This window comes from Ranitomeya imitator, chromosome 3, assembly GCF_032444005.1.
Source record: "Ranitomeya imitator isolate aRanImi1 chromosome 3, aRanImi1.pri, whole genome shotgun sequence".
Classification (NCBI taxonomy): domain Eukaryota; kingdom Metazoa; phylum Chordata; class Amphibia; order Anura; family Dendrobatidae; genus Ranitomeya; species Ranitomeya imitator.
The window spans coordinates 833,846,320-833,871,004 of record NC_091284.1 but is presented as its reverse complement, the minus strand read 5'-3'; the positions used below and the strand labels follow the sequence as shown (position 1 = coordinate 833,871,004).

The 24,685-nt window shown below is 49.4% G+C and overlaps 1 protein-coding gene across 3 annotated transcripts in view; it reads left to right on the top strand.

Moving 5' to 3' along the window:
* Positions 1-24,685, top strand: part of PDE2A (phosphodiesterase 2A) — a 633,083-nt gene that overhangs the window by 41,552 nt on the left and 566,846 nt on the right. The window contains exons 1-2 of one of the 3 annotated variants that reach the window (XM_069759488.1): positions 14,329-14,441; positions 14,645-14,720. In XM_069759488.1, the coding sequence (XP_069615589.1) occupies positions 14,395-14,441; positions 14,645-14,720 (123 nt within the window). In that variant the 5' untranslated portion in view covers positions 14,329-14,394. Of the gene's footprint in view, positions 1-14,328; positions 14,442-14,594; positions 14,721-24,685 lie in introns of those variants that run through there. The other 2 variants (XM_069759489.1, XM_069759486.1) reach the window with 2 other exon arrangements.

The following is a 24,685-nucleotide window of genomic DNA, read 5'->3' as shown; positions in this document are numbered from 1 at the left end:
CTATGCCTGTTTTAGGCTAGCTGGAAGCTCTGGGAAAGCAGATTTGCCCCTCCACACCGTGAGTTGGTGTGGAGTTCATTTTTGTAAACTCTGCGTGGATTTTGTAGTTTTTAATACTGACCGCACAGTATCCTTTGCTCTCTGTCTATCTAGTTTAGTATTGGCCTCCCCTTTGCTGAATTCTAATTTCATTTCTGTGTTCGTCATTTCCCTCTCCTTTCACAGTCAATATTTGTGGGGGGCTATCTTTCCTTTTGGGGTTTTCTCTGAGGCAAGATAGCTTTCTATTTCCTTCTTTAGGGGTAGTTATAACTTAGGCTGTGAAGAGGTGTCTAGGGAGAGTCAGGAACATCCCACGGCTATTTCTAGTTGTGTTGTTAGGATTAGGGACTGCGGTCAGTAGAGATACCACCTTCTCAGAGCTCGTTCCATGTTGCGTTTTAGCCACCAGGTCATTTCAGTGTGGCCTCTTAACCACCACGTCATAACACTCACCATTTCCCTGAGCACCATTGCTTGCTACTGTAAGGGGTTCCTCAGCCATCCTATCCCGCAGAGCGACGTGGCTGAGCACTCCTGCACCTGTGAACACATGATTCCTAGGAAAAAAATGGTTATCGGGTAAAACATGCATATGTTCATCATCCGCTTCTCCAGTTTTAGGCTGGAGTCACACTAGCGAGTTTTACGGACGTATGAGTGCAGAAAATACGTCCGTAAAACACGCCTAACAAACGTCCCAATTATTCTCTATGCCCCTGCTCCTATCTGCCGTATTTTACTGATCAGTGTTATACGACTTTCTACGGCCGTAGAAAATCGCAACATGCTGCGTTTGTCACCGTATTGCGCAAAAAAAACGCCAATGAAAGTCTATGGAAGCCAGAAAAATACAGATTACACACGGACCAGCAGTGTGACTTGCGAAAAATACGCAGCGGTGTTAGAGAGAAAAGCCGGTAATTCAGTGCGGTGTACAGTAAAATCACACTGACAGCTTACAGTAGAATAGGTAGAATAAATGTGTACACATAGAATAGGTATATATATATATATATATATATATATATATAATCAGTAGACACATATATGTATATATATATTATTACTTCATACAGCGCTAGATAGCTTTAAAGCCGGTAATTCAATTGCCGGCTTTTGCTATCTCCTTCCTAAACCCGACATGATATGAGACCTGGTTACATACAGTAAACCATCTCATATCCCCATTTTTTTTTGCATATTCCACACTACTAATGTTAGTAGTGTGTATGTGCAAAATTTGGCCGTTCTAGCTATTAAATTAAAGGGTTAAATGGCGGAAAAAATTAGCGTGGGCTCCCGCACAATTTTCTCCACCAGAGTAGTAAAGCCAGTGACTGAGGGCAGATATTAATAGCCTGGAGAGGGTCCATGGTTATTGCCCCCCCCCCCCCCCGGCTGAAAACACCTGCCCCCAGCCACCCCAGAAAAGGCACATCTGGAAGATGCGCCTATTCTGGCACTTGGCCACTCTCTTCCCATTCCCGTGTAGTGGTGGGATATGGGGTAATGAAGGGTTAATGCCATTGTAAGGTGACATTAAGCCAAATTAATAATGGAGAGGCGTCAATTATGACACCTATCCATTATTAATCCAATACTAGTAAAGGGTTAAAAAAAACACAAACACATTATTAAAAAATATTTTAATGAAATAAAAACAAAGGTTGTTGTAATAATTTATTCTTCGCTCAATCCAATCACTGAAGACCCTCGATCTGTAACAAAAAATAAAAAAATAAACCAACAATATCCATACCTTCCGCAGATCTGTAACGTCCAACGATGTAAATCCATCTGAAGGGGTTAAAATATTTTGCAGCCACAAACTCTGCTAATGCAACGTTGTTCCTGGCTGCAAAACCCCGGGGAATGAAGGTAAAGTAGGTCAATGACCTATATTTACCTTCATTTGCGGTGAGGCGCCCTCTGCTGTTTGTCCCTAGATCGTGGGAACTTTCCTAGAAAGCTCCCAGGCTCGAGTTCATATGAGGACAACCAGCAGAGGGCGCCTCTTATGAACTCGAGCCTGGGAGCTTTCTAGGAAAGCTTTCTAGGAAAGTTCCCACGATCTAGGGACAACCAGCAGAGGGCGCCTCACTGCAAATGAAGGTAAATATAGGTCATTGACCTACTTTACCTTCATTCCCCGGCGTTTTGCAGTCAGGAACAACGTTGCATTAGCAGAGTTCGTGGCTGCAAAATATTTTAACCCCTTCAGATGGATTTACATCGTTGGACGTTACAGATCTGCGGAGGGTATGGATATTGTTGGTCTATTTTTTTTTTTTTGTTACAGATCGAGGGTCTTCAGTGATTGGATTGAGCGAAGAATAAATTATTACAACAACCTTTGTTTTTATTTCATTAAAATAATTTTTAATAATGTGTGTGTTTTTTTAACCCTTTACTACTATTGGATTAATAATGGATAGGTGTCATAATTGACGCCTCTCCATTATTAATTTGGCTTAATGTCACCTTACAATAGCAAGGTGGCATTAACCCTTCATTACCCCATATCCCACCGCTACACGGGAATGGGAAGAGAGTGGCCAAGTGCCAGAATAGGCGCATCTTCCAGATGTGCCTTTTCTGGGGTGGCTGGGGGCAGATGTTTTTAGCCAGGGGGGGGCAATAACCATGGACCCTCTCCAGGCTATTAATATCTGCCCTCAGTCACTGGCTTTACTACTCTGGCGGAGAAAATTGTGCGGGAGCCCACGCCAATTTTTTCCGCCATTTAACCCTTTCATTTAATAGCTAGAACGGCCAAATTTTGCACATACACACTACTAACATTAGTAGTGTGGAATATGCAAAAAAAAAGGTGATATGAGATGGTTTACTGTATATAAACCATGTCTCATGTCATGTCGGGTTTAGGAAGGAGAAAGCAAAAGCCGGTAATTGAATTACCGGCTTTAAAGCTATCTAGCGCTGTATGAAGTAATAATATATATACATATATGTGTCTACTGACATATATATATATATATGTATATGTTTTTTTGTTTTTTTTTTTTACTCATGGATCCCTTGTATAGCCGTATGTCGGTTTTGCAAGCCTGCGAGAAAAACACGCAGTGCGGATGCCATACAGATTACATACGGAGGATGCCTACGGAGGAGCTACGGACCACTATTTTGGGGACTTTTCAGCGTATTACGGCCGTAATATACGGACCGTATTGTCTTACGCTGAGTGTGACTCCAGCCTTACTCTCGGCATTTTCTGAAAAATCATTATCAAGTACATCATCCACTGAATTACCAGCTCCCATCATGTTAGTGATCCTCTCATTAGCTCAGGAGAAAGCATTAACAAGAACAAGGCAGCTGATATCGCTCTGTCATGCTGGGTGGATTCCAAGAGCAGACTGGTGGCTTTAGAAGGCGCTGGTGCTTCAGATCATCGTTTTCAACTGTACACAATGGTTCCCTCAAAGATTACACATGTAGTCATCATTCCCTTGCCGCAAAAGGGCTTTACTGACAAGGATATTGCAGCTTGTACGATTTCTCTTCAAATCAACCATTTAACAGATCAAGAACTTCAAAGAGAAAGGATTAATTGTTGTGGAGAAGTCTTCAAGGCACCCAAAAAAGTGAAGCAAGTGCCAGGACAATCTCCTAAAGAGAATTCAGCTAAGGGATGACTTCACCACCAGTGCAGAGCTTGCTCAGGAATGGCAGCAGGCAGGTGTCAGTGCATCTGCACACAGCGAGGTCAGGGCTTCTGGAGACTGCCTGGTGTAAGAAGGGCGGCAAAGAAGTCACTTCTCTCCAAGAAGAACATCAAGGACAAATTGACATTGCATGGCAGGGATTGGACTGCAGAGGAGGGTGGAGGGGAGTTATTTCTCTGATGAAGCCCCTGCAGACTGCATGGGATATCTGGTAGAATGATATCCAGTTGCCCAGGGAAGGGCAGGAGTGTGGAGAATAAGGGGCAGGAGTGTGGAGAATAAGGGGCAGGAGTGTGGAGAATGAGGGGCGGACATCTGGAGAATAAGGGGCAGGAGTGTGGAGAATAAGGGACAGGAGTCTTGAGAATGAGGGGCAGGAGTCTGGAGAACGAGGGGCAGGAGTGTGGAGAATGAGGGGCAGAAGTCTGGAGAATAAGGGGCAGAAGTCTGGAGAATAAGGGCAGGAGTGTGGAGAATGAGGAGCAGGAGTGTGGACAATGAGGGGCAGGAGTGTGGAGAATAAGGGGCAGGAGTCTTGAGAATGAGGGGCAGGAGTCTGGAGAATGAGGGGCAGGAGTCTGGAGAATGAGGGGCAGGAGTCTGGAGAATGAGGGGCAGGAGTCTGGAGAATGAGGGGCAGGAGTCTGGAGAATGAGGGGCAGGAGTCTGGAGAATGAGGGGCAGGAGTCTGGAGAATGAGGGGCAGGAGTCTGGAGAATGAGGGGCAGGAGTCTGGAGAATGAGGGGCAGGAGTCTGGAGAATGAGGGGCAGGAGTCTGGAGAAAAAGGGGCAGAAGTCTGGAGAATAAGGGCAGGAGTGTGGAGAATGAGGGGCAGGAGTGTGGACAATGAGGGGCAGGAGTCTGGAGAATGAGGGGCAGGAGTCTGGAGAATGAGGGGCAGGAGTCTGGAGAATGAGGGGCAGGAGTCTGGAGAATGAGGGGCAGGAGTCTGGAGAATAAGGGGCAGAAGTCTGGAGAATAAGGGGCAGGAGCGCGGAGAATAAGGGGCAGGAGTGCGGAGAATAAGGGGCAGGAGTGCGGAGAATAAGGGGCAGAAGTGTGGAGAATGAGGGGCGGACATCTGGAGAATAAGGGGCAGGAGTCTGGAGAATGAGGGGCAGGAGTCTGGAGAAAAAGGGGCAGAAGTCTGGAGAAAAAGGGGCAGAAGTCTGGAGAATAAGGGCAGGAGTGTGGAGAATGAGGGGCAGGAGTGTGGACAATGAGGGGCAGGAGTCTGGAGAATGAGGGGCAGGAGTCTGGAGAATGAGGGGCAGGAGTCTGGAGAATGAGGGGCAGGAGTCTGGAGAATGAGGGGCAGGTGTCTGGAGAATAAGGGGCAGAAGTCTGGAGAATAAGGGCAGGAGTGTGGAGAATGAGGGCAGGAGTGTGGAGAATGAGGGGCAGGAGTGTGGACAATGAGGGGCAGGAGTGTGGAGAATGAGGGGCAGGAGTGTGGAGAATAAGGGGCAGGAGTCTGGAGAATAAGGGGCCGGAGTGTGGAGAATAAGGGGCAGGAGTCTGAGGAATAAGGGGCGGGAGTCTGGAGAATAAGGGGCGGGAGTCTGGAGAATAAGGGGCGGGAGTCTGGAGAATAATGGGCAGGAGTCTGGAGAATAAGGGGCAGGAGTCTGGAGAATAAGGGGCAGAAGTCTGGAGAATAAGGGGCAGGAGTCTGGAGAATAACGGGCAGGAGTCTGGAGAATAATGGGCAGGAGTGTGGAGAATAAGGGGCAGGAGTCTGGAGAATGAGGGGCAGGAGTCTGGAGAATGAGGGGCAGGAGTCTGGAGAATGAGGGGCAGGAGTCTGGAGAAAAAGGGGCAGAAGTCTGGAGAAAAAGGGGCAGAAGTCTGGAGAATAAGGGCAGGAGTGTGGAGAATGAGGGGCAGAAGTCTGGAGAATAAGGGGCAGAAGTCTGGAGAATAAGGGGCAGGAGCGCGGAGAATAAGGGGCAGGAGTGCGGAGAATAAGGGGCAGGAGTGTGGAGAATAAGGGGCAGAAGTGTGGAGAATGAGGGGCGGACATCTGGAGAATAAGGGGCAGGAGTCTGGAGAATGAGGGGCAGGAGTCTGGAGAATGAAGGGCAGGAGTCTGGAGAATGAAGGGCAGGAGTCTGGAGAATGAGGGGCAGGAGTCTGGAGAATGAGGGGCAGGAGTCTGGTGAATGAGGGGCAGGAGTCTGGAGAATGAGGGGCAAAAGTCTGGAGAATAAGGGCAGGAGTGTGGAGAATGAGGGGCAGGAGTGTGGAGAATGAGGGGCAGGAGTGTGGAGAATGAGGGGCAGGAGTGTGGAGAATGAGGGGCAGGAGTCTGGAGAATGAGGGGCAGAAGTCTGGAGAATAAGGGCAGGAGTGTGGAGAATGAGGGGCAGGAGTGTGGAGAATGAGGGGCGGACGTCTGGAGACTGAGGGGCAGGAGTCTGGAGAATGAGGGGCAGGAGTCTGGAGAATGAGGGGCAGAAGTCTGGAGAATAAGGGGCAGGAGTCTGGAGAATGAGGGGCAGGAGTCTGGAGAATAAGGGCAGGAGTGTGGAGAATAAGGGCAGGAGTGTGGAGAATGAAGGGCAGGAGTGTGGAGAATAAGGGGCAGAAGTGTGGAGAATGAGGGGCAGGAATCTTGAGAATGAGGGGCAGAAGTCTGGAGAATGAGGGGCAGGAGTCTGGAGAATGAGGGGCAGAAGTCTGGAGAATAAGGGGCAGAAGTCTGGAGAATAAGGGCAGGAGTGTGGAGAATGAGGGGCAGGAGTGTGGAGAATGAGGGGCAGGAGTGTAGAGAATGAAGATCAGTGCTGGAATATTAAGGCATCAATACAATGTAACAATTTATGGAATGTTTATAATTGTAACCATAGAACTTGTGCCAGTGTCAGAACACAATTGTTATCATGTTTCCAGTCCTGCTCTCAGTTGAGAAGTGGATACAATGTATCTAGTGTGAACAATGTCAGCCACACAGTCCGGACTCCAGTCTGACACATTGTCACAAAGTAGCAGCAGATTTGTGCAGGACACTTGGTGTCTCTAGAGCCCACACCGGACCCTCGTATAACACTAATTTCATATGGCGTCCTCGCTGGGAGCGCTTCCTTATAATAACCCTGCACCCTGGGTGCAGCATACAGACTTGTAGTCACTGGCAGCTCATCGTGCTGCTGTATCTAATCCTAACATGTGATACTGACTGCTGAGCCGTGCAGCTAATCCAATACTGTGTGATACAATCTCAGAGAACCAAACGTCTCGTCCTATCATGGACCAGGTCTGGGGAGGACGTCCGTCCTTCTCTTTGTCGGGTATGAAAACTTTATACAATGTTATGTTACATTTCACTTCATGTGACTCTCCAGTAAACAAGGAGTTAATAGTTGCACCCCTGCAGTTCCTCACTGTGACCACTAGGGCTGAGATGTAGCTGGCGCCCTCTAGTGGAATAGGAAGTCTCTGCTATAATGCTCATTGCTATATAACTGCCAGACGATTATTTCCAGTGAGCTGAGGAGTCTAATCCCGGGGTAAACCGTCCTGGAAGCGTCGTTACATCATGTGCAATATATGAAATAACCCGGAAAATACAGAACACACAAGTAAGGCAAACAGGAAACGGACAGTAAGTGCTCCTAACACTGGAAGGGCAGTCTGCAGTCCCATGTAACACCACAGATAACACAGTGATAACTCTCTGAGTGCAGATAATGCACTAGATGTCACCTGCAGTCCTATGTAACACCACAGATAGCACAGTGATAACTCTCTGGGTACAGATAATGCACTAGATGTCACCTGCAGTCCTATGTAACACCACAGATAACACAGTGATAACTCTCTGGGTACAGATAATGCACTAGATGTCACCTGCAGTCCTATGTAACACCACAGATAACACAGTGATAACTCTCTGGGTACAGATAATGTAGTAGATGTCACCTGCAGTCCTATGTAACACCACAGATAGCACAGTGATAACTCTCTGGGTACAGATAATGTAGTAGATGTCACCTGCAGTCCTATGTAACACCACAGATAACACAGTGATAACTCTCTGAGTGCAGATAATGTAGTAGATGTCACCTGCAGTCCTATGTAACACCACATATAACAGTGATAACTCTCTGAGTACAGATAATGTAGTAGATGTCACCTGCAGTCCTATGTAACACCACAGATAGCACAGTGATATCTCTCTAAGTACAGATAATGTAGTAGATGTCACCTGCAGTCCTATGTAACACCACAGATAACACAGTGATAACTCTCTGAGTACAGATAATGTAGTAGATGTCACCTGCAGTCCTATGTAACACCACAGATAACACAGTGATAACTCTCTGAGTAAAGATAATATAGTAGATTACAACTGCAGTCCTATGTAACACCACAGATAACACAGTGATAGCTCTCTGAGTACAGATAATATAGTAGATGACACCTGCAGTCCTATGTAACACCACAGATAACACAGTGATAACTCTCTGAGTACAGATAATATAGTAGATGACACCTGCAGTCCTATGTAACACCACAGATAACACAGTGATAACTCTCTCAGTATAGATAATGTAGTAAATGTCACCTGCAGTCCTATGTAACACCACAGATAACACAGTCATAACTCTCTGAGTACAGATAATGTAGTAGATGTCACCTGCAGTCCTATGTAACACCACAGATAATGTAGTAGATGTCACCTGCAGTCCTATGTAACACCACAGATAACAGTGATATCTCTGAGTACAGATAATGTAGTAGATGTCACCTGCAGTCCTATTATTATTACTCTCATTCGTTTCTTCGGTTTTATTTTTCTGTTGAACCAAAATTCAGAAGCAAAAAAGCGAAATCTGATTCTCATTATTGATATTCAGGAAATCTCTCCTGAAAATCTCTTGTCACCGGTTATTTCTGTCCCCAGTGGGGGTGTCCTTACTTTACTAGAAGGGACCAATGATATTGTCCACGTTTAATAATACACTTGCAGTCCTATGTAACAACACAGATCAGATTCTGAGAATTCCACCCAGTATACAGGACAGGAGAAGTGGTGCTGAGCAGGGTATACGGAGCCTTAAAAATGTCTTCACACCCCGGATCTTTTCCACATATTTGCCCTTTACACAAACTCAAATGTATTTTATTGGGACTTTATGTGACATCAACTAAAGTAAGAAGTATCAGTGATGTGTAAGGGAAATGATATGAGATTTACTAATTGTTTACAAAATATACATTTGAATATTGTTCTGTGCATTAGTGTTCAGCCCCCTGTGGTCTGATGCCCCTAAATAATATCCTGAATGACCAATCACCTCCAGAAGTCACAGAATTAGTACATTGTGTCCCCCTGGGTGCAGAGGCGTAGCTAGAGCTTTTGCCGCCCGGGGCTGATCCCGAGTTTGGCGCCCCCCCCCCCCCCCTCCCCCCCTCCCCCAGCTCAATACAGACAAAGGTTACCAAAAATGGTTTTCCTGTTTTGTAGAACTTAAACTGGGCCTAATGGTGTCACCCCCACATGCCACACCTGTGACTTAATACCACCACACCATGACCAGGCCACATAGTGACCGAATAATACTACATACAAGGGACAAATACCACCGCACCATTTCCAGACCACATATTACCACCACAGTGACTGAATACTACAATACTGATCAGTAATAAAAAAAAACCACAATACTATCACCATAAGTGCCAGTATTCACAGGAGATCTGTACTTAGTATGCAGTGTCTGTGTAGAGGTAATACAGAGATCACTGGTGACATTATACACAGGACCTCTATATAGTATACAGTGTATAGTGTCAGTGTATAGGTAACACTGACTCACCAGTGACGTCTCTAGGTGAAGTCCTTCATCTTTCATCCAGCACAGACCGCCATCATTCCTTCCAGCCAGGACTCGTTTCTGCAGGAAATAACACAGTTATCTCGAGCTCCGCTTGCAGAACACATTACTTAATTTTTCACAACTTCTACATTACACCACATGAAGAAAAAAAGGTGATATAGTGTCACTCTGCACAGTAACAGGACCGCCCCCCCATTTAAAACAGTATACTCAAAAAATAAAATAAATACATCACTGCAGTAATAATATCCCTTAATTATCCCCTATGGTAATAATATTCCCCACCCTGGCCCCGTTTATCTCATTCCTGGCTCCAGCCATATGTTGTCGTATCCTGCCCTCATGAGTATCCATTCTACCCCATATGATCTCCCCATCCTGCCCCACCAGCCTCCATCGTATCCGTCCTGCCCCATGATCCAATCCTGCCCCGTGTCTCCAATCATGCCCCGTATCTACATTCTGCCCATGCCTCAAGTCCTGCCCCCAGTGTGTCCAGCATATTACCCCCATGTTGTCCAGCAATCTGCCCCAGTGTGTCCAGCATATTACCCCCATGTTGTCCAGCAATCTGCCCCAGTGTGTCCAGCATATTACCCCCAGTGTGTCCAGCAATCTGCCCCAGTATGTCCAGCATATTACCCCCAGTGTGTCCAGCAATCTGCCCTCAGTGTGTCCAGCAATCTGCCCCAGTGTCCAGCCTTTCCCCAGTGTGTCCAGCAGTCTGCCCCAGTGTGTCCAGCATATTACCCCCAGTGTCCAGCATTGCCCCAGTGTGTCCAGTATATTACCCCCAGTGTGTCCAGCAATCTGCCCCAGTGTCCAGCATTGCCCCAGTGTGTCCAGAAGTCTGCCCCAGGGTCTCCAGCATTGCCTCAATGTGTCCAGAAATCTGCCCCAGGGTCTCCAGTATTGCCCCAGTGTGTCCAGCAATCTGCCCCAGGGTCTCCAGTATTGCCCCAGTGTCCAGCAATCTGCCCCATGGTCTCCTGTATTGCCCCAGTGTGTCCAGCATTCTGCCCCATGGTCTCCAGTATTGCCCCGGTGTGTCCAGCAATCTGCCCCATGGTCTCCAGTATTGCCCCAGTATGTCCAGAAGTCTGCCCCAGGGTCTCCAGCATTGCCTCAATGTGTCCTGAAATCTGCCCCATGGTCTCCAGTATTCAGTGTGTCCAGCATTCTGCCCCATAGTCTCCTGTACTGCCCCAGTGTGTCCAGCATTCTGCCCCATGGTCTCCAGTATTGCCCCAGTGTGTCCAGCAATCTGCCCCATGGTCTCCTGTATTGCCCCAGTGTGTCCAGCATTCTGCCCCATGGTCTCCAGTATTGCCCCGGTGTGTCCAGCAATCTGCCCCATGGTCTCCAGTATTGCCCCAGTGTGTCCAGCAATCTGCCCCATGGTCTCCAGTATTGCCCCAGTGTGTCCAGCATTCTGCCCCATGGTCTCCAGTATTGCCCCAGTGTGTCCAGCATTCTGCCCCATGGTCTCCAGTATTGCCCCAGTGTGTCCAGCATTCTGCCCCATGGTCTCCAGTATTGCCCCAGTGTGACCAGCAATCTGCCCCATAGTCTCCTGTATTGCCCCAGTGTGTCCAGCAATCTGCCCCATGGTCTCCTGTATTGCCCCAGTGTGTCCAGCAATCTGCCCCATAGTCTCCTGTATTGCCCCAGTGTGTCCAGCAATCTGCCCCATGGTCTCCTGTATTGCCCCAGTGTGTCCAGCATTCTGCCCCATGGTCTCCTGTATTGCCCCAGTGTGTCCAGCAATCTGCCCCATGGTCTCCAGTACTGCCCCGGTGTGTCCAGCAATCTGCCCCATGGTCTCCAGTATTGCCCCAGTATGTCCAGAAGTCTGCCCCAGGGTCTCCAGCATTGCCTCAATGTGTCCTGAAATCTGCCCCATGGTCTCCAGTATTCAGTGTGTCCAGCATTCTGCCCCATAGTCTCCTGTACTGCCCCAGTGTGTCCAGCATTCTGCCCCATGGTCTCCAGTATTGCCCCAGTGTGTCCAGCAATCTGCCCCATGGTCTCCTGTATTGCCCCAGTGTGTCCAGCATTCTGCCCCATGGTCTCCAGTATTGCCCCGGTGTGTCCAGCAATCTGCCCCATGGTCTCCAGTATTGCCCCAGTGTGTCCAGCAATCTGCCCCATGGTCTCCAGTATTGCCCCAGTGTGTCCAGCATTCTGCCCCATGGTCTCCAGTATTGCCCCAGTGTGTCCAGCAATCTGCCCCATGGTCTCCTGTATTGCCCCAGTGTGTCCAGCAATCTGCCCCATAGTCTCCTGTATTGCCCCAGTGTGTCCAGCAATCTGCCCCATGGTCTCCTGTATTGCCCCAGTGTGTCCAGCATTCTGCCCCATGGTCTCCTGTATTGCCCCAGTGTGTCCAGCAATCTGCCCCATGGTCTCCAGTACTGCCCCGGTGTGTCCAGCAATCTGCCCCATGGTCTCCAGTATTGCCCCAGTATGTCCAGAAGTCTGCCCCAGGGTCTCCAGCATTGCCTCAATGTGTCCTGAAATCTGCCCCATGGTCTCCAGTATTCAGTGTGTCCAGCATTCTGCCCCATAGTCTCCTGTACTGCCCCAGTGTGTCCAGCATTCTGCCCCATGGTCTCCAGTATTGCCCCAGTGTGTCCAGCAATCTGCCCCATGGTCTCCTGTATTGCCCCAGTGTGTCCAGCATTCTGCCCCATGGTCTCCAGTATTGCCCCGGTGTGTCCAGCAATCTGCCCCATGGTCTCCAGTATTGCCCCAGTGTGTCCAGCAATCTGCCCCATGGTCTCCAGTATTGCCCCAGTGTGTCCAGCATTCTGCCCCATGGTCTCCAGTATTGCCCCAGTGTGTCCAGCATTCTGCCCCATGGTCTCCAGTATTGCCCCAGTGTGTCCAGCATTCTGCCCCATGGTCTCCAGTATTGCCCCAGTGTGACCAGCAATCTGCCCCATAGTCTCCTGTATTGCCCCAGTGTGTCCAGCAATCTGCCCCATGGTCTCCTGTATTGCCCCAGTGTGTCCAGCAATCTGCCCCATAGTCTCCTGTATTGCCCCAGTGTGTCCAGCAATCTGCCCCATGGTCTCCTGTATTGCCCCAGTGTGTCCAGCATTCTGCCCCATGGTCTCCTGTATTGCCCCAGTGTGTCCAGCAATCTGCCCCATGGTCTCCAGTACTGCCCCAGTGTGTCCAGCAATCTGCCCCATGGTCTCCAGCATTGCCCCAGTGTGTCCAGCATTCTGCCCCATGGTCTCCAGTACTGCCCCAGTGTGTCCAGCAATCTGCCCCATGGTCTCCAGTATTGCCCCAGTGTGTCCAGCATTGCCCCAGCCCCAGACAGTCAGACATAAAGAAAAAAAAAAAAAAAGTAAAATCCTCACCTCTCCCGTTCCCAGCGCAGGTCCGGTGCAGTCAGCGTCTCTCCGGCTCTGCGACGCTCAGGACAGAGAGGCAGAGCGGCGCGCACAGTAGTGACGTCATCGCGCCCTCTGCTCTGAGACGTCGCAGAGTCAGAGGACGCTGCAGCTGCCGGCGCCGCAGGAACCAGGAGAGGTGAGTATAGAGCGGGGGGGGCGGGGGCGGGGGCGGGGGCGGGACCCGGGGGTGGGGGGAGCTGGCCCTGGTCGTGGCGGCGGACGGCGCCGCCCGAAGATTTAAAGGGGCGTCTTTTTTTTTTTTTTCCATCTTCTTCTCCTGCAGCGCCGGCCGCCCCCAGCATTGTGCCGCCCGGGGCGGACCGCCCCCCCCGCACCCCCCTTCCTACGCCACTGCCTGGGTGTGATTTCTTCTCAGTATAACTACAGCTGTTCTGTGAAGGCCTCAGAGGTTTGTGTGAGAACATCATGAAAACCAAGGAGCTCACCAGACAGGTCAGGGATAAAGCTGTGGAGAAGAGGAGAGCCGGGTTAGGTTATAATAAATAGCCCAAGCTCTGAACATGTCACAAGAGAATAGAGCCGCCTGTGTGCGAGCACTGAAGATAAGAATCATGAGCGGCATCACCGCTATATAGAATATATCTATAGAACGAAGGGACTTAGCGCATAAACAGGCGGCTGCACGCGAGCTCTGCCCATCAGCCTGAGGTGGCGTTCATTTAATGCTGGATCCTACCTGCTCTTTATAGCCCGGGAGACGCCTGTGCGATAAAGATTAGGTCTAAGCTCTCATCAAATAAAGGTCACCATGTCAGGGCTGATGGGGGCAAAGGAACCGGCCAATTTGTGCTCAAAATCCCTGTATAGAAGAACATTCTATGTAACCGTAATGTATCCGGGTGTCAGATAGTGAGTACAGACGTCAGCACTGATACACCCGGCCGTCATCTACTGCTTCTATCTATCTATTATCTATTATCTATATATCTATTATCTATCTATTATCTATCATCAATTATCTACTATCTATTATCTATCTATCTATTATCTATCTATTATCTATCTATTATCTATCATCTATCTATCTATCTATTATCTATCTATCTATTATCTATCTATTATCTATCATCTATCTATCTATCTATTATCTATCTATAATCTATCTATCTATTATTTATTATCTATCGATCTATCTATCATCTCTCTCTCTCTCTCCCCATTCTCCGGGTCTCCGTCCTCTTGCCTCCCCCGGTGCTCGCCCCTCAGTCCCGGCAGCAGGTGTGTGCAGACCCCGGTGGGTGCAGACCCCCGGCCGGTGCGGCCCCCCAGCTGTTGGCTGCCTGTGCTGCAGCTGGCGGCACTAGGACCCGGTGTGTCCCGGGGAGCGGCGCAGGCTCCCGCACAGTCGCTGCTCGCTCCCCGCCTGTGGCCGCGGCTCCGGTACCGCACTATGTGGATCCTGCGCTCCGCTTGCCCCGTCGCTCTGGGCGGCAGCAGGTGCGTCTCCCCTCGTGGTTCGGGGCCCGGGGTGGGAGCGAGGGATGGCACCGGGGAGGGGCACCGTGCACCGAGGACGTGCCGCCCCCCAGGACTGCCGTGTGCCCACCATCCATGTAGTGCGCGGTGTGCGGTGCGGCCGGCGGCGGCAGCATGGTCCTCATCCTGCACCACATTCTCACTGCCCTTCTCCATTTCTTTAGACGGGGGCAGCAGGTTTTCCTGAAGGCTGAAGACTCCGCCGCTCCGGGAGGAGGAGGATGCTCCGAAGCCCTACAGGTAAGAGGCAGCACCGTCACCTGGCAGCAGGGGGGCAGCACCGTCACCTGGCAGCACCGTCACCTGGCAGCACCGTCACCTGGCAGCAGGGGGGCAGCACCGTCACCTGGCAGCACCGTCACCTGGCAGCAGGGGGGCAGCACCGTCACCTGGCAGCACCGTCACCTGGCAGCAGGGGGGCAGCACCGTCACCTGGCAGCAGGGGGGCAGCACCGTCACCTGGCAGCAGGGGGGCAGCACCGTCACCTGGCAGCAGGGGGGCAGCACCGTCACCTGGCAGCAGGGGGGCAGCACCGTCACCTGGCAGCAGGGGGGCAGCACCGTCACCTGGCAGCAGGGGGGCAGCACCGTCACCTGGCAGCAGGGGGGCAGCACCGTCACCTGGCAGCAGGGGGACAGCACCGTCACCTGGCAGCAGGGGGGCAGCACCGTCACCTGGCAGCACCGTCACCTGGCAGCAGGGTGGGCAGCACCGTCACCTGGCAGCAGGGGGGCAGCACCGTCACCTGGCAGCAGGGGGGCAGCACCGTCACCTGGCAACAGGGGGGCAGCACCGTCACCTGGCAGCAGGGGGGCAGCACCGTCACCTGGCAGCACCGTCACCTGGCAGCAGGGTGGGCAGCACCGTCACCTGGCAGCAGGGTGGGCAGCACCATCACCTGGCAGCAGGGTGGGCAGGGGCAGCACCGTCACCTGGCAGCAGGGGGCAGCACCGTCACCTGGCAGCAGGGTGGGCAGCACCATCACCTGGCAGCAGGGTGGGCAGGGGCAGCACCGTCACCTGGCAGCAGGGTGGGCAGCACCATCACCTGGCAGCAGGGTGGGCAGCACCATCACCTGGCAGCAGGGTGGGCAGCACTGTCACCTGGCAGCAGTGTGGGCAGCACCGTCACCTGGCAGCAGGGTGGGCAGCACCGTCACCTGGCAGCAGTGTGGGCAGCACCGTCACCTGGCAGCAGGGTGGGCAGCACCGTCACCTGGCAGCAGGGTGGGCAGCACCGTCACCTGGCAGCAGGGTGGGCAGCACCATCACCTGGCAGCAGGGTGGGCAGCACTGTCACCTGGCAGCAGGGTGGGCAGCACCATCACCTGGCAGCAGGGTGGGCAGGGGCAGCAGTTTTTGGTTGCACCCTGTGCCGATGCTATAATGGACTGGTAGGATTTGGGTAGAAGGTGCCGGCTCCTCGTTGCACAGTATCCCCCCATGCTTGTCAGAATGTTGTGCCCACCTTAGAGCAGGGGGCACCTGAGTGGTGGCCGCACATGGGCCGTCCTGCACCCATGGGGGATGTGGCATTAAGTTGCAGCCAGTTCCCCCAGGTGTGAGAGGTCACCACCACAGGGGCGGCTGGGAGTTGTAGTTATTTCTGCCCCTCTATGAGCTGAGGGGTTCACACTGGTGACAGCTGGCAGGATCTGGGCGCTGGTGTGATGGGGCCACTGGCCAATGTCTGCTCTCCGCTGGGCTCCTCACACTGTGGGGTCTGACCATTCTGATTATTGGGGGCAGCCGGAGCCGCCGCCTTGTGCTGCAGGTTGTGGCTGAGAAATCTTTGTTTATTTTCATGTTGTTATTTTGATACATTGTGACGTCTCCGATGGCGATAAAGCCATGGACAGCGGAGGTCAGCAGGTGGGGCACTACTACTCCCAGCATGTGCTGCTCAGTCTCCAGACCAGGGGGTTTGCAGAATGTTCTGTCATCAATTATTGATTGGAACGAAATTGTATGAAATTATCTGGAAAATATTGTATCTGGTGTCACAGGGATCAGCAGGAGCGACAATGATGGAGGTTGTTGTACTAATGTGAAAATGCAGAATATAAAGTAATATACAAAGTAACGGAATATATTATACTACAGGGGCCAGAAATAATGGAGGAATGTCACCCGCAGTCCTATGTAACACCACAGATAACAGTGATACCTCTCTGAGTACAGATAATGTAGTAGATGACACCTGCAGTCCTATGTAACCCCACAGATAACACAGTGATATCTCTCTGAGTACAGATAATGTAGTAGATGACACCCGCAGTCCTATGTAACACCACAGATAACAGTGATACCTCTCTGAGAACAGATAATGTAGTAGATGACACCTGCAGTCCTATGTAACCCCACAGATAACAGTGATACCTCTCTGAGTACAGATAATGTAGTAGATGACACCTGCAGTCCTATGTAACCCCACAGATAACACAGTGATATCTCTCTGAGTACAGATAATGTAGTAGATGTCACCTGCAGTCCTATGTAACACCACAGATAACAGTGATACCTCTCTGAGTACAGATAATGTAGTAGATGACACCTGCAGTCCTATGTAACACCACAGATATCACAGTGATAACTCTCTGAGTACAGATAATGTAGTAGATGTCACCTGCAGTCCTATGTAACACCACAGATACCACAGTGATAACTCTCTGAGTACAGATAATGTAGTAGATGTCACCTGCAGTCCTATGTAACACCACAGATAACAGTGATACCTCTCTGAGTACAGATAATGTAGTAGATGACACCTGCAGTCCTATGTAACACCACAGATATCACAGTGATAACTCTCTGAGTACAGATAATGTAGTAGATGTCACCTGCAGTCCTATGTAACACCACAGATAACACAGTGATAACTCTCTGAGTACAGATAATGTAGTAGATGTCACCTGCAGTCCTATGTAACACCACAGATACCACAGTGATAACTCTGAGTACAGATAATGTAGTAGATGTCACCTGCAGTCCTATGTAACCCCACAGATAACACAGTGATATCTCTCTGAGTACATATAATGTAGTAGATGTCACCCGCAGTCCTATGTAACACCACAGATATCACAGTGATAACTCTCTGAGTACAGATAATGTAGTAGATGTCACCTGCAGTCCTATGTAACACCACAGATAACACAGTGATAACTCTCTGAGTACAGATAATGTAGTAGATGTCACCTGCAGTCCTATGTAACTGTTGTAGTCGGGATCTTTCTCTTTTCAGGATCCCACTGTGTAACCTGGGACTGACCTCGCCCTAATTGACAGTACCCTCCTAGCCCCCGGGGGGCCGCGCACTGGGTTCCCAGGGACGCTTCCTAATCCCCAGCGGTCGGACCCCTCTTAATCTTAGCGGTGATGTCATGGTGCCGCCTGCTGTGCAGTGAGGGCCTCTGATGACGCCCCGGGGCCCCGCACGGCTCCTCACCAGGGGCCCAGACTTATTATTCTGTTCCCCGTGAGTGACAGCCGTGCAGCAGTTGGCAGCCGCTCTGATGGCAGCGGGACGATGGCAGCCACTGGCCGCTCATTCATGGTCCTGGAATCCTCCGGAATAAACTCTGCAAACTAAAATTAACTCTCAGCAAACGCATCTCCGGCTGCCAAAAAAAAGTTCCTGCGCCCCCCACCCCGTCCCAGCGCCAGGAGCAAGGACGCGGAATGGACACAAAGCTTCACACAGGTCACAGGCTGAAAAATAATCTCACTACTGGGATAAGCAAGACTCCTCAGGGGAGGAGCTACAGTGCAGGGGCGGGGCTACATAGAGATGAAAGAGGGTGGAGCTACAGAGAGCAGAAAGGGTGGAGCTACAAAGATAGCAAATAGGGTGGAGCTACAGAGAGAGAGCAGAGAGGGTGGAGCTACAGAGAGAGCAGAGAGGGTGGAGCTAATGAGACAGCAGATATGGTGGAGCTACAGAGAGAGAGAGAGCAGAGAGGGTGGAGCTACAGAGACATAGCAAATAGGGTGGAGCTACAGAGAGAGAGCAGAGAGGGTGGAGCTACAGAGAGAAGAGAGGGTGGAGCTAATGAGACAGCAGGTATGGTGGAGCTGCAGAGAGATAGCAGAGAGGGTGGAGCTACAGAGAGATAGCAGAAAGGGTGGAGCTACAGAGTGAGAAGAGAGGGTGGAGCTACAGTGAGAGCAGAGAGGGTGGAGCTACAGAGTGAGGAAGGAGGGTGGAGCTACAGAGAGCAAAGAGTGAGGGTGGAGATACTCTGAGGAGAAGAGTCAGAGAAGGGTTAGTCGGAGGAGCCACTGAGAAAGGTGTGGTCATGAGTCTTCACCCATCTTTATCCATCACTATCAGTCTCCACCAGTCCCCATTTGTCTCCACCAGTCCCTGATAGCCTTCACCAGTCCCTATCAGTCTTCACTAGTCCCTATCATCAGCCTTCACCAGTCCCCATCAGCCTCCAGCAGTCCCTATCAGTATTCACCAGTCCCTCTCAGCCTCCACCAGTCCCTCTCAGCCTCCACCAGTCCCTCTCAGCCTCCACCAGTCCCCATCAGCCTCCACCAGTCCCCATCAGCCTCCAGCAGTCCCTCTCAGCCTCCACCAGTCCCTATCAGCCTCCACCAGTCCCATCAGCCTTCCCCAGTCCCTATCAGCCTCCAGCAGTCCCTCTCAGCCTCCACCAGTCCCTATCAGCCTCCACCAGTCCCTGTCAGTATTCACCTGTCCCTATCAGTCTCCACCAGTCACTATCAGCCTCCACCATTCCCATCAGCCTTCCCCAGTCCCTATCAACCTCCACCAGTCCCTATCAGTATTCACCAGTCCCTATCAGCCTCCACCAGTCCCTCTCAGCCTCCACCAGTCCCTCTCAGCCTCCACCAGTCCCCATCAGCCTCCACCAGTCCCCATCAGCCTTCCCCAGTCCCTATCAACCTCCACCAGTCCCTATCAGTATTCACCAGTCCCTATCAGCCTCCACCAGTCCCTATCAGTTCCCACCAGTCCTCACTGGTCTTCATTATTGTTAACTAGTTTCCACCAGTCCTCACTGGTCTTTATTAGTGTTTTTTAGTTTCCACCAGTCCTCACTGGTCTTCATTAGTATTCACTAGTTTCCACCAGTCCTCACTGGTCTTCATTAGTGTTCACTAGTTTCCACCAGTCCTCACTGGTCTTCATTAGTGTTTAATAGTTTCCACCAGTCCTCACTGGACTTCATTAGTGTTCACTAGTTTCCACCAGTCCTCACTGGACTTCATTAGTGTTCACTAGTTTCCACCAGTCCTCACTGGTCTTCATTAGTGTTCACTAGTTTCCACCAGTCCTCACTGGTCTTCATTAGTGTTCACTAGTTTCCACCAGTCCTCACTGGACTTCATTAGTGTTCACTAGTTTCCACCAGTCCTCACTGGTCTTCATTAGTGTTCACTAGTTTCCACCAGTCCTCACTGGTCTTCATTAGTGTTTAATAGTTTCCACCAGTCCTCACTGGACTTCATTAGTGTTCACTAGCTTCCATCAGTCCTCACTGGTCTTCATTAGTGTTCACTAGTTTCCACCAGTCCTCACTGGTCTTCATTAGTGTTCACTAGTTTCCACCAGTCCTCACTGGTCTTCATTAGTGTTCTCTAGTTTCCACCAGTCCTCACTGGTCTTCATTATTGTTCACTAGTTTCCATCAGTCCTCACTGGTCTTCATTAGTGTTTTCTAGTTTCCACCAGTCCTCACTGTTCTTCATTATTGTTCACTAGTTTCCACCAGTCCTCACTGGTCTTCATTATTGTTCACTAGTTTCCACCAGTCCTCACTGGTCTTCATTATTGTTCACTAGCTTCCATGAGTCCTCACTAGTCTTCATTAGTGTTCACTAGTTTCCACCAGTCCTCACTGGTCTTCATTAGTGTTCACTAGTTTCCACCAGTCCTCACTGGTCTTCATTATTGTTCACTAGCTTCCATCAGTCCTCAGTAGTCTTCATTAGTGTTCACTAGTTTCCACCAGTCCTCACTGGTCTTCATTAGTGTTCACTAGTTTCCACCAGTCCTCACTGGTCTTCATTATTGTTCACTAGTTTCCACCAGTCCTCACTGGTCTTCAATAGTGTTGACTAGTTTCTACCAGTCCTCACTGGTCTTCATTAGCGTTCACTAGTTTCCACCAGTCCTCACAGGTCTTCATTAGTATTCACTAGTTTCCATCAGTCCTCACTGGTCTTCATTAGTGTTCACTAGTTTCCACCAGTCCTCACTGGTCTTCAATAGTGTTGACTAGTTTCTACCAGTCCTCACTGGTCTTCATTAGCGTTCACTAGTTTCCACCAGTCCTCACAGGTCTTCATTAGTATTCACTAGTTTCCATCAGTCCTCACTGGTCTTCATTAGTGTTCACTAGTTTCCACCAGTCCTCACTGGTCTTCAGTAGTGTTCACTAGTTTCCACCAGTCCTCACAGGTCTTCATTAGTATTCACTAGTTTCCACCAGTCCTCACTGGTCTTCAGTAGTGTTCACTAGTTTCCACCAGTCCTCACAGGTCTTCATTAGTGTTCACTAGTTTCCACCAGTCCTCACTGGTCTTGATTATTGTTCACTAGCTTCCATCAGTCCTCACTGGTCTTCATTAGTGTTCACTAGTTTCCACCAGTCCTTACTGGTCTTCATTATTGTTCACTAGCTTCCATCAGTCCTCACTGGTCTTCATTATTGTTCACTAGCTTCCATCAGTCCTCACTGGTCTTCATTAGTGTTCACTAGTTTCCACCAGTCCTCACTGGTCTTCAATAGTGTTGACTAGTTTCCACCAGTCCTCACTGGTCTTCATTAGTGTTCTCTAGTTTCCACCAGTCCTCACTGGTCTTCATTAGTGTTCACTAGTTTCCACCAGTCCTCACTGGTCTTCAATAGTGTTGACTAGTTTCCACCAGTCCTCACTGGTCTTCATTAGCGTTCACTAGTTTCCACCAGTCCTCACTGGTCTTCAGTAGTGTTCACTAGTTTCCACCAGTCCTCACTGGTCTTCATTAGTATTCACTAGTTTCCACCAGTCCTCACTGGTCTTCATTAGTATTCACTAGTTTCCACCAGTCCTCACTGGTCTTCATTAGTGTTCACTAGTTTCCACCAGTCCTCACTGGTCTTCATTATTGTTCACTAGTTTCCACCAGTCCTCACAGGTCTTCATTAGTATTCACTAGTTTCCACCAGTCCTCACTGGTCTTCATTAGTATTCACTAGTTTCCACCAGTCCTCACTGGTCTTCATTAGTGTTCACTAGTTTCCACCAGTCCTCACTGGTCTTCATTATTGTTCACTAGCTTCCATCAGTCCTCACTGGTCTTCATTATTGTTCACTAGCTTCCATCAGTCCTCACTGGTCTTCATTAGTGTTCACTAGTTTCCACCAGTCCTCACTGGTCTTCATTATTGTTCACTAGCTTCCATCAGTCCTCACTGGTCTTCATTATTGTTCACTAGTTTCCATCAGTCCTCACTGGTCTTCAATAGTGTTGACTAGTTTCCACCAGTCCTCACTGGTCTTCATTAGTGTTCTCTAGTTTCCACCAGTCCTCACTGGTCTTCATTAGTGTTCACTAGTTTCCACCAGTCCTCACTGGTCTTCAATAGTGTTGACTAGTTTCTACCAGTCCTCACTGGTCTTCATTAGCGTTCACTAGTTTCCACCAGTCCTCACTGGTCTTCAGTAGTGTTCACTAGTTTCCACCAGTCCTCACAGGTCTTCATTAGTATTCACTAGTTTCCATCAGTCCTCACTGGTCTTCATTAGTGTTCACTAGTTTCCACCAGTCCTCACTGGTCTTCAATAGTGTTGACTAGTTTCCACCAGTCCTCACTGGACTTCATTAGCGTTCACTAGTTTCCACCAGTCCTCACTGGTCTTCAGTAGTGTTCACTAGTTTCCACCAGTCCTCACAGGTCTTCATTAGTATTCACTAGTTTCCACCAGTCCTCACTGGTCTTCAGTAGTGTTCACTAGTTTCCACCAGTCCTCACAGGTCTTCATTAGTGTTCACTAGTTTCCACCAGTCCTCACTGGTCTTGATTATTGTTCACTAGCTTCCATCAGTCCTCACTGGTCTTCATTATTGTTCACTAGTTTCCATCAGTCCTCACTGGACTTCATTATTGTTCACTAGCTTCCATCAGTCCTCACTGGTCTTCATTAGTGTTCACTAGTTTCCACCAGTCTTCATTATTGTTCACTAGCTTCCATCAGTCCTCACTGGTATTCATTATTGTTAACTAGCTTCCATCAGTCCTCACTGGTCTTCATTAGTGTTCACTAGTTTCCACCAGTCCTCACTGGTCTTCAATAGTGTTGACTAGTTTCCACCAGTCCTCACAGGTCTTCATTAGTGTTCTCTAGTTTCCACCAGTCCTCACTGGTCTTCAATAGCGTTGACTAGTTTCCACCAGTCCTCACTGGTCTTCATTAGCGTTCACTAGTTTCCACCAGTCCTCACTGGTCTTCATTAGTATTCACTAGTTTCCACCAGTCCTCACTGGTCTTCATTAGTATTCACTAGTTTCCACCAGTCCTCACTGGTCTTCATTAGTGAACAATAATGAAGACCAGTGAGGACTGGTGGAAACTAGTGAACAATAATGAAGACCAGTGAGGACTGGTGGAAACTAGTGAACACTAGTTTCCACCAGTCCTCACAGGTCTTCATTAGTATTCACTAGTTTCCACCAGTCCTCACTGGTCTTCATTAGTATTCACTAGTTTCCACCAGTCCTCACTGGTCTTCATTAGTATTCACTAGTTTCCACCAGTCCTCACTGGTCTTCATTAGTGTTCACTAGTTTCCACCAGTCCTCACTGGTCTTCATTAGTGTTCACTAGTTTCCACCATTAAAGGGCGCTCAACTTATTCATGGACAGTGTTCAGTTTAGGCAAATGGAAATAGTGATATATGGAAAGAAACCTGAACGGGAGGAAATCAGTTTGTTGCCGCAAGTCAGTGCTTCACTGACATTTCCCCTGTGTGTGTACATCTAACCCAAGGAGCCTACAGTCCGTGGAGTCTGCGGCTGCTGCGCACCTCTTCCCGGGAGCTAATGAGCGCCACTTGGCAGACTTTGTCATGGAGGACTCCTCGCTGCACTCCACTTACACGGAGGAAAAGCGGAGCCCGACAACAGCAAAATCCAATTACTGGCAGCCACAATGTTTGTCTCTGGTAATTTGGGGACGTCTCCGGCTTGTGGCGCGTGTAATAATATCAGTCTGTAATATGTCAGAAGGGAGGGAGCGAGAGCGGCCCCGGAATATAATTCTACCTTTATTATACAGAATCATGTGATCTGAGGCTTCTGATTACACGGTTATTCCGGTGAGCTCGCACTGACACTGCCGAGGGAACGGTTCTTTCTGGTGATACTTTTAGGCCCAGAAGAAGCCGCTTTGGGTTTTGAATCCTTTGGAGTTTTATGAAAGCAATAATCAATACCTGAGAATTGAGAGAGTGATTTTTTTTTTCCTCCCACCTCTGGGTCCTTGGCTTTGTGGGGGCCCCTGTCTGTCACCCGTTGTTGCCTGTGCATTATAAAAGCTATTGATTATCTATCAGTGCACTCCGCGGCAATGGTCACTTTAAATGATTGACCGTCCGGACCCCTTATCGATTGTCGCTTTCTCATGCTGACCTCCTGGAGAACTTGCCGCAGCAGAGCGATGAGGACGTGGTAATAAGGCTGCCGGACCGACGGGTGATTGAGCGGAGAGAAATGGTTCGTTATCATGAGTGCCTCGGCACAGACCCCCATTATTATCCCATTCTGCAGGCTCAGATGTCGGAGCGGTGGTATGGAAAAAATGCACCATAGAAAAAATACATTTACATATCTTACCCCAACAAAATTAGTGATGTCTTCATGGAAAACTTATGTAAAAAGTAGAGCAAAATTTATAAAATATTTTGCAGAACAAACTGCAAAAAGGTGTGTGTGTATATATATATATATATATATATATATATATATATATATATATATATATACATATTGATATAGCTATAACAAAAAACTACCTACATTATCGACCACACGTCGGTAATTTCCTGGAAAATCGATTCAGTGCGTCATTTTGTGTAAATGTAAACAGTGAAGAAACTCTTAAGAAACGAAACAAAAAAAAACAACAACACTTATTTATGTATGCATTTACATCACAAAATACTTACATTATACTGCATGCCTCCTA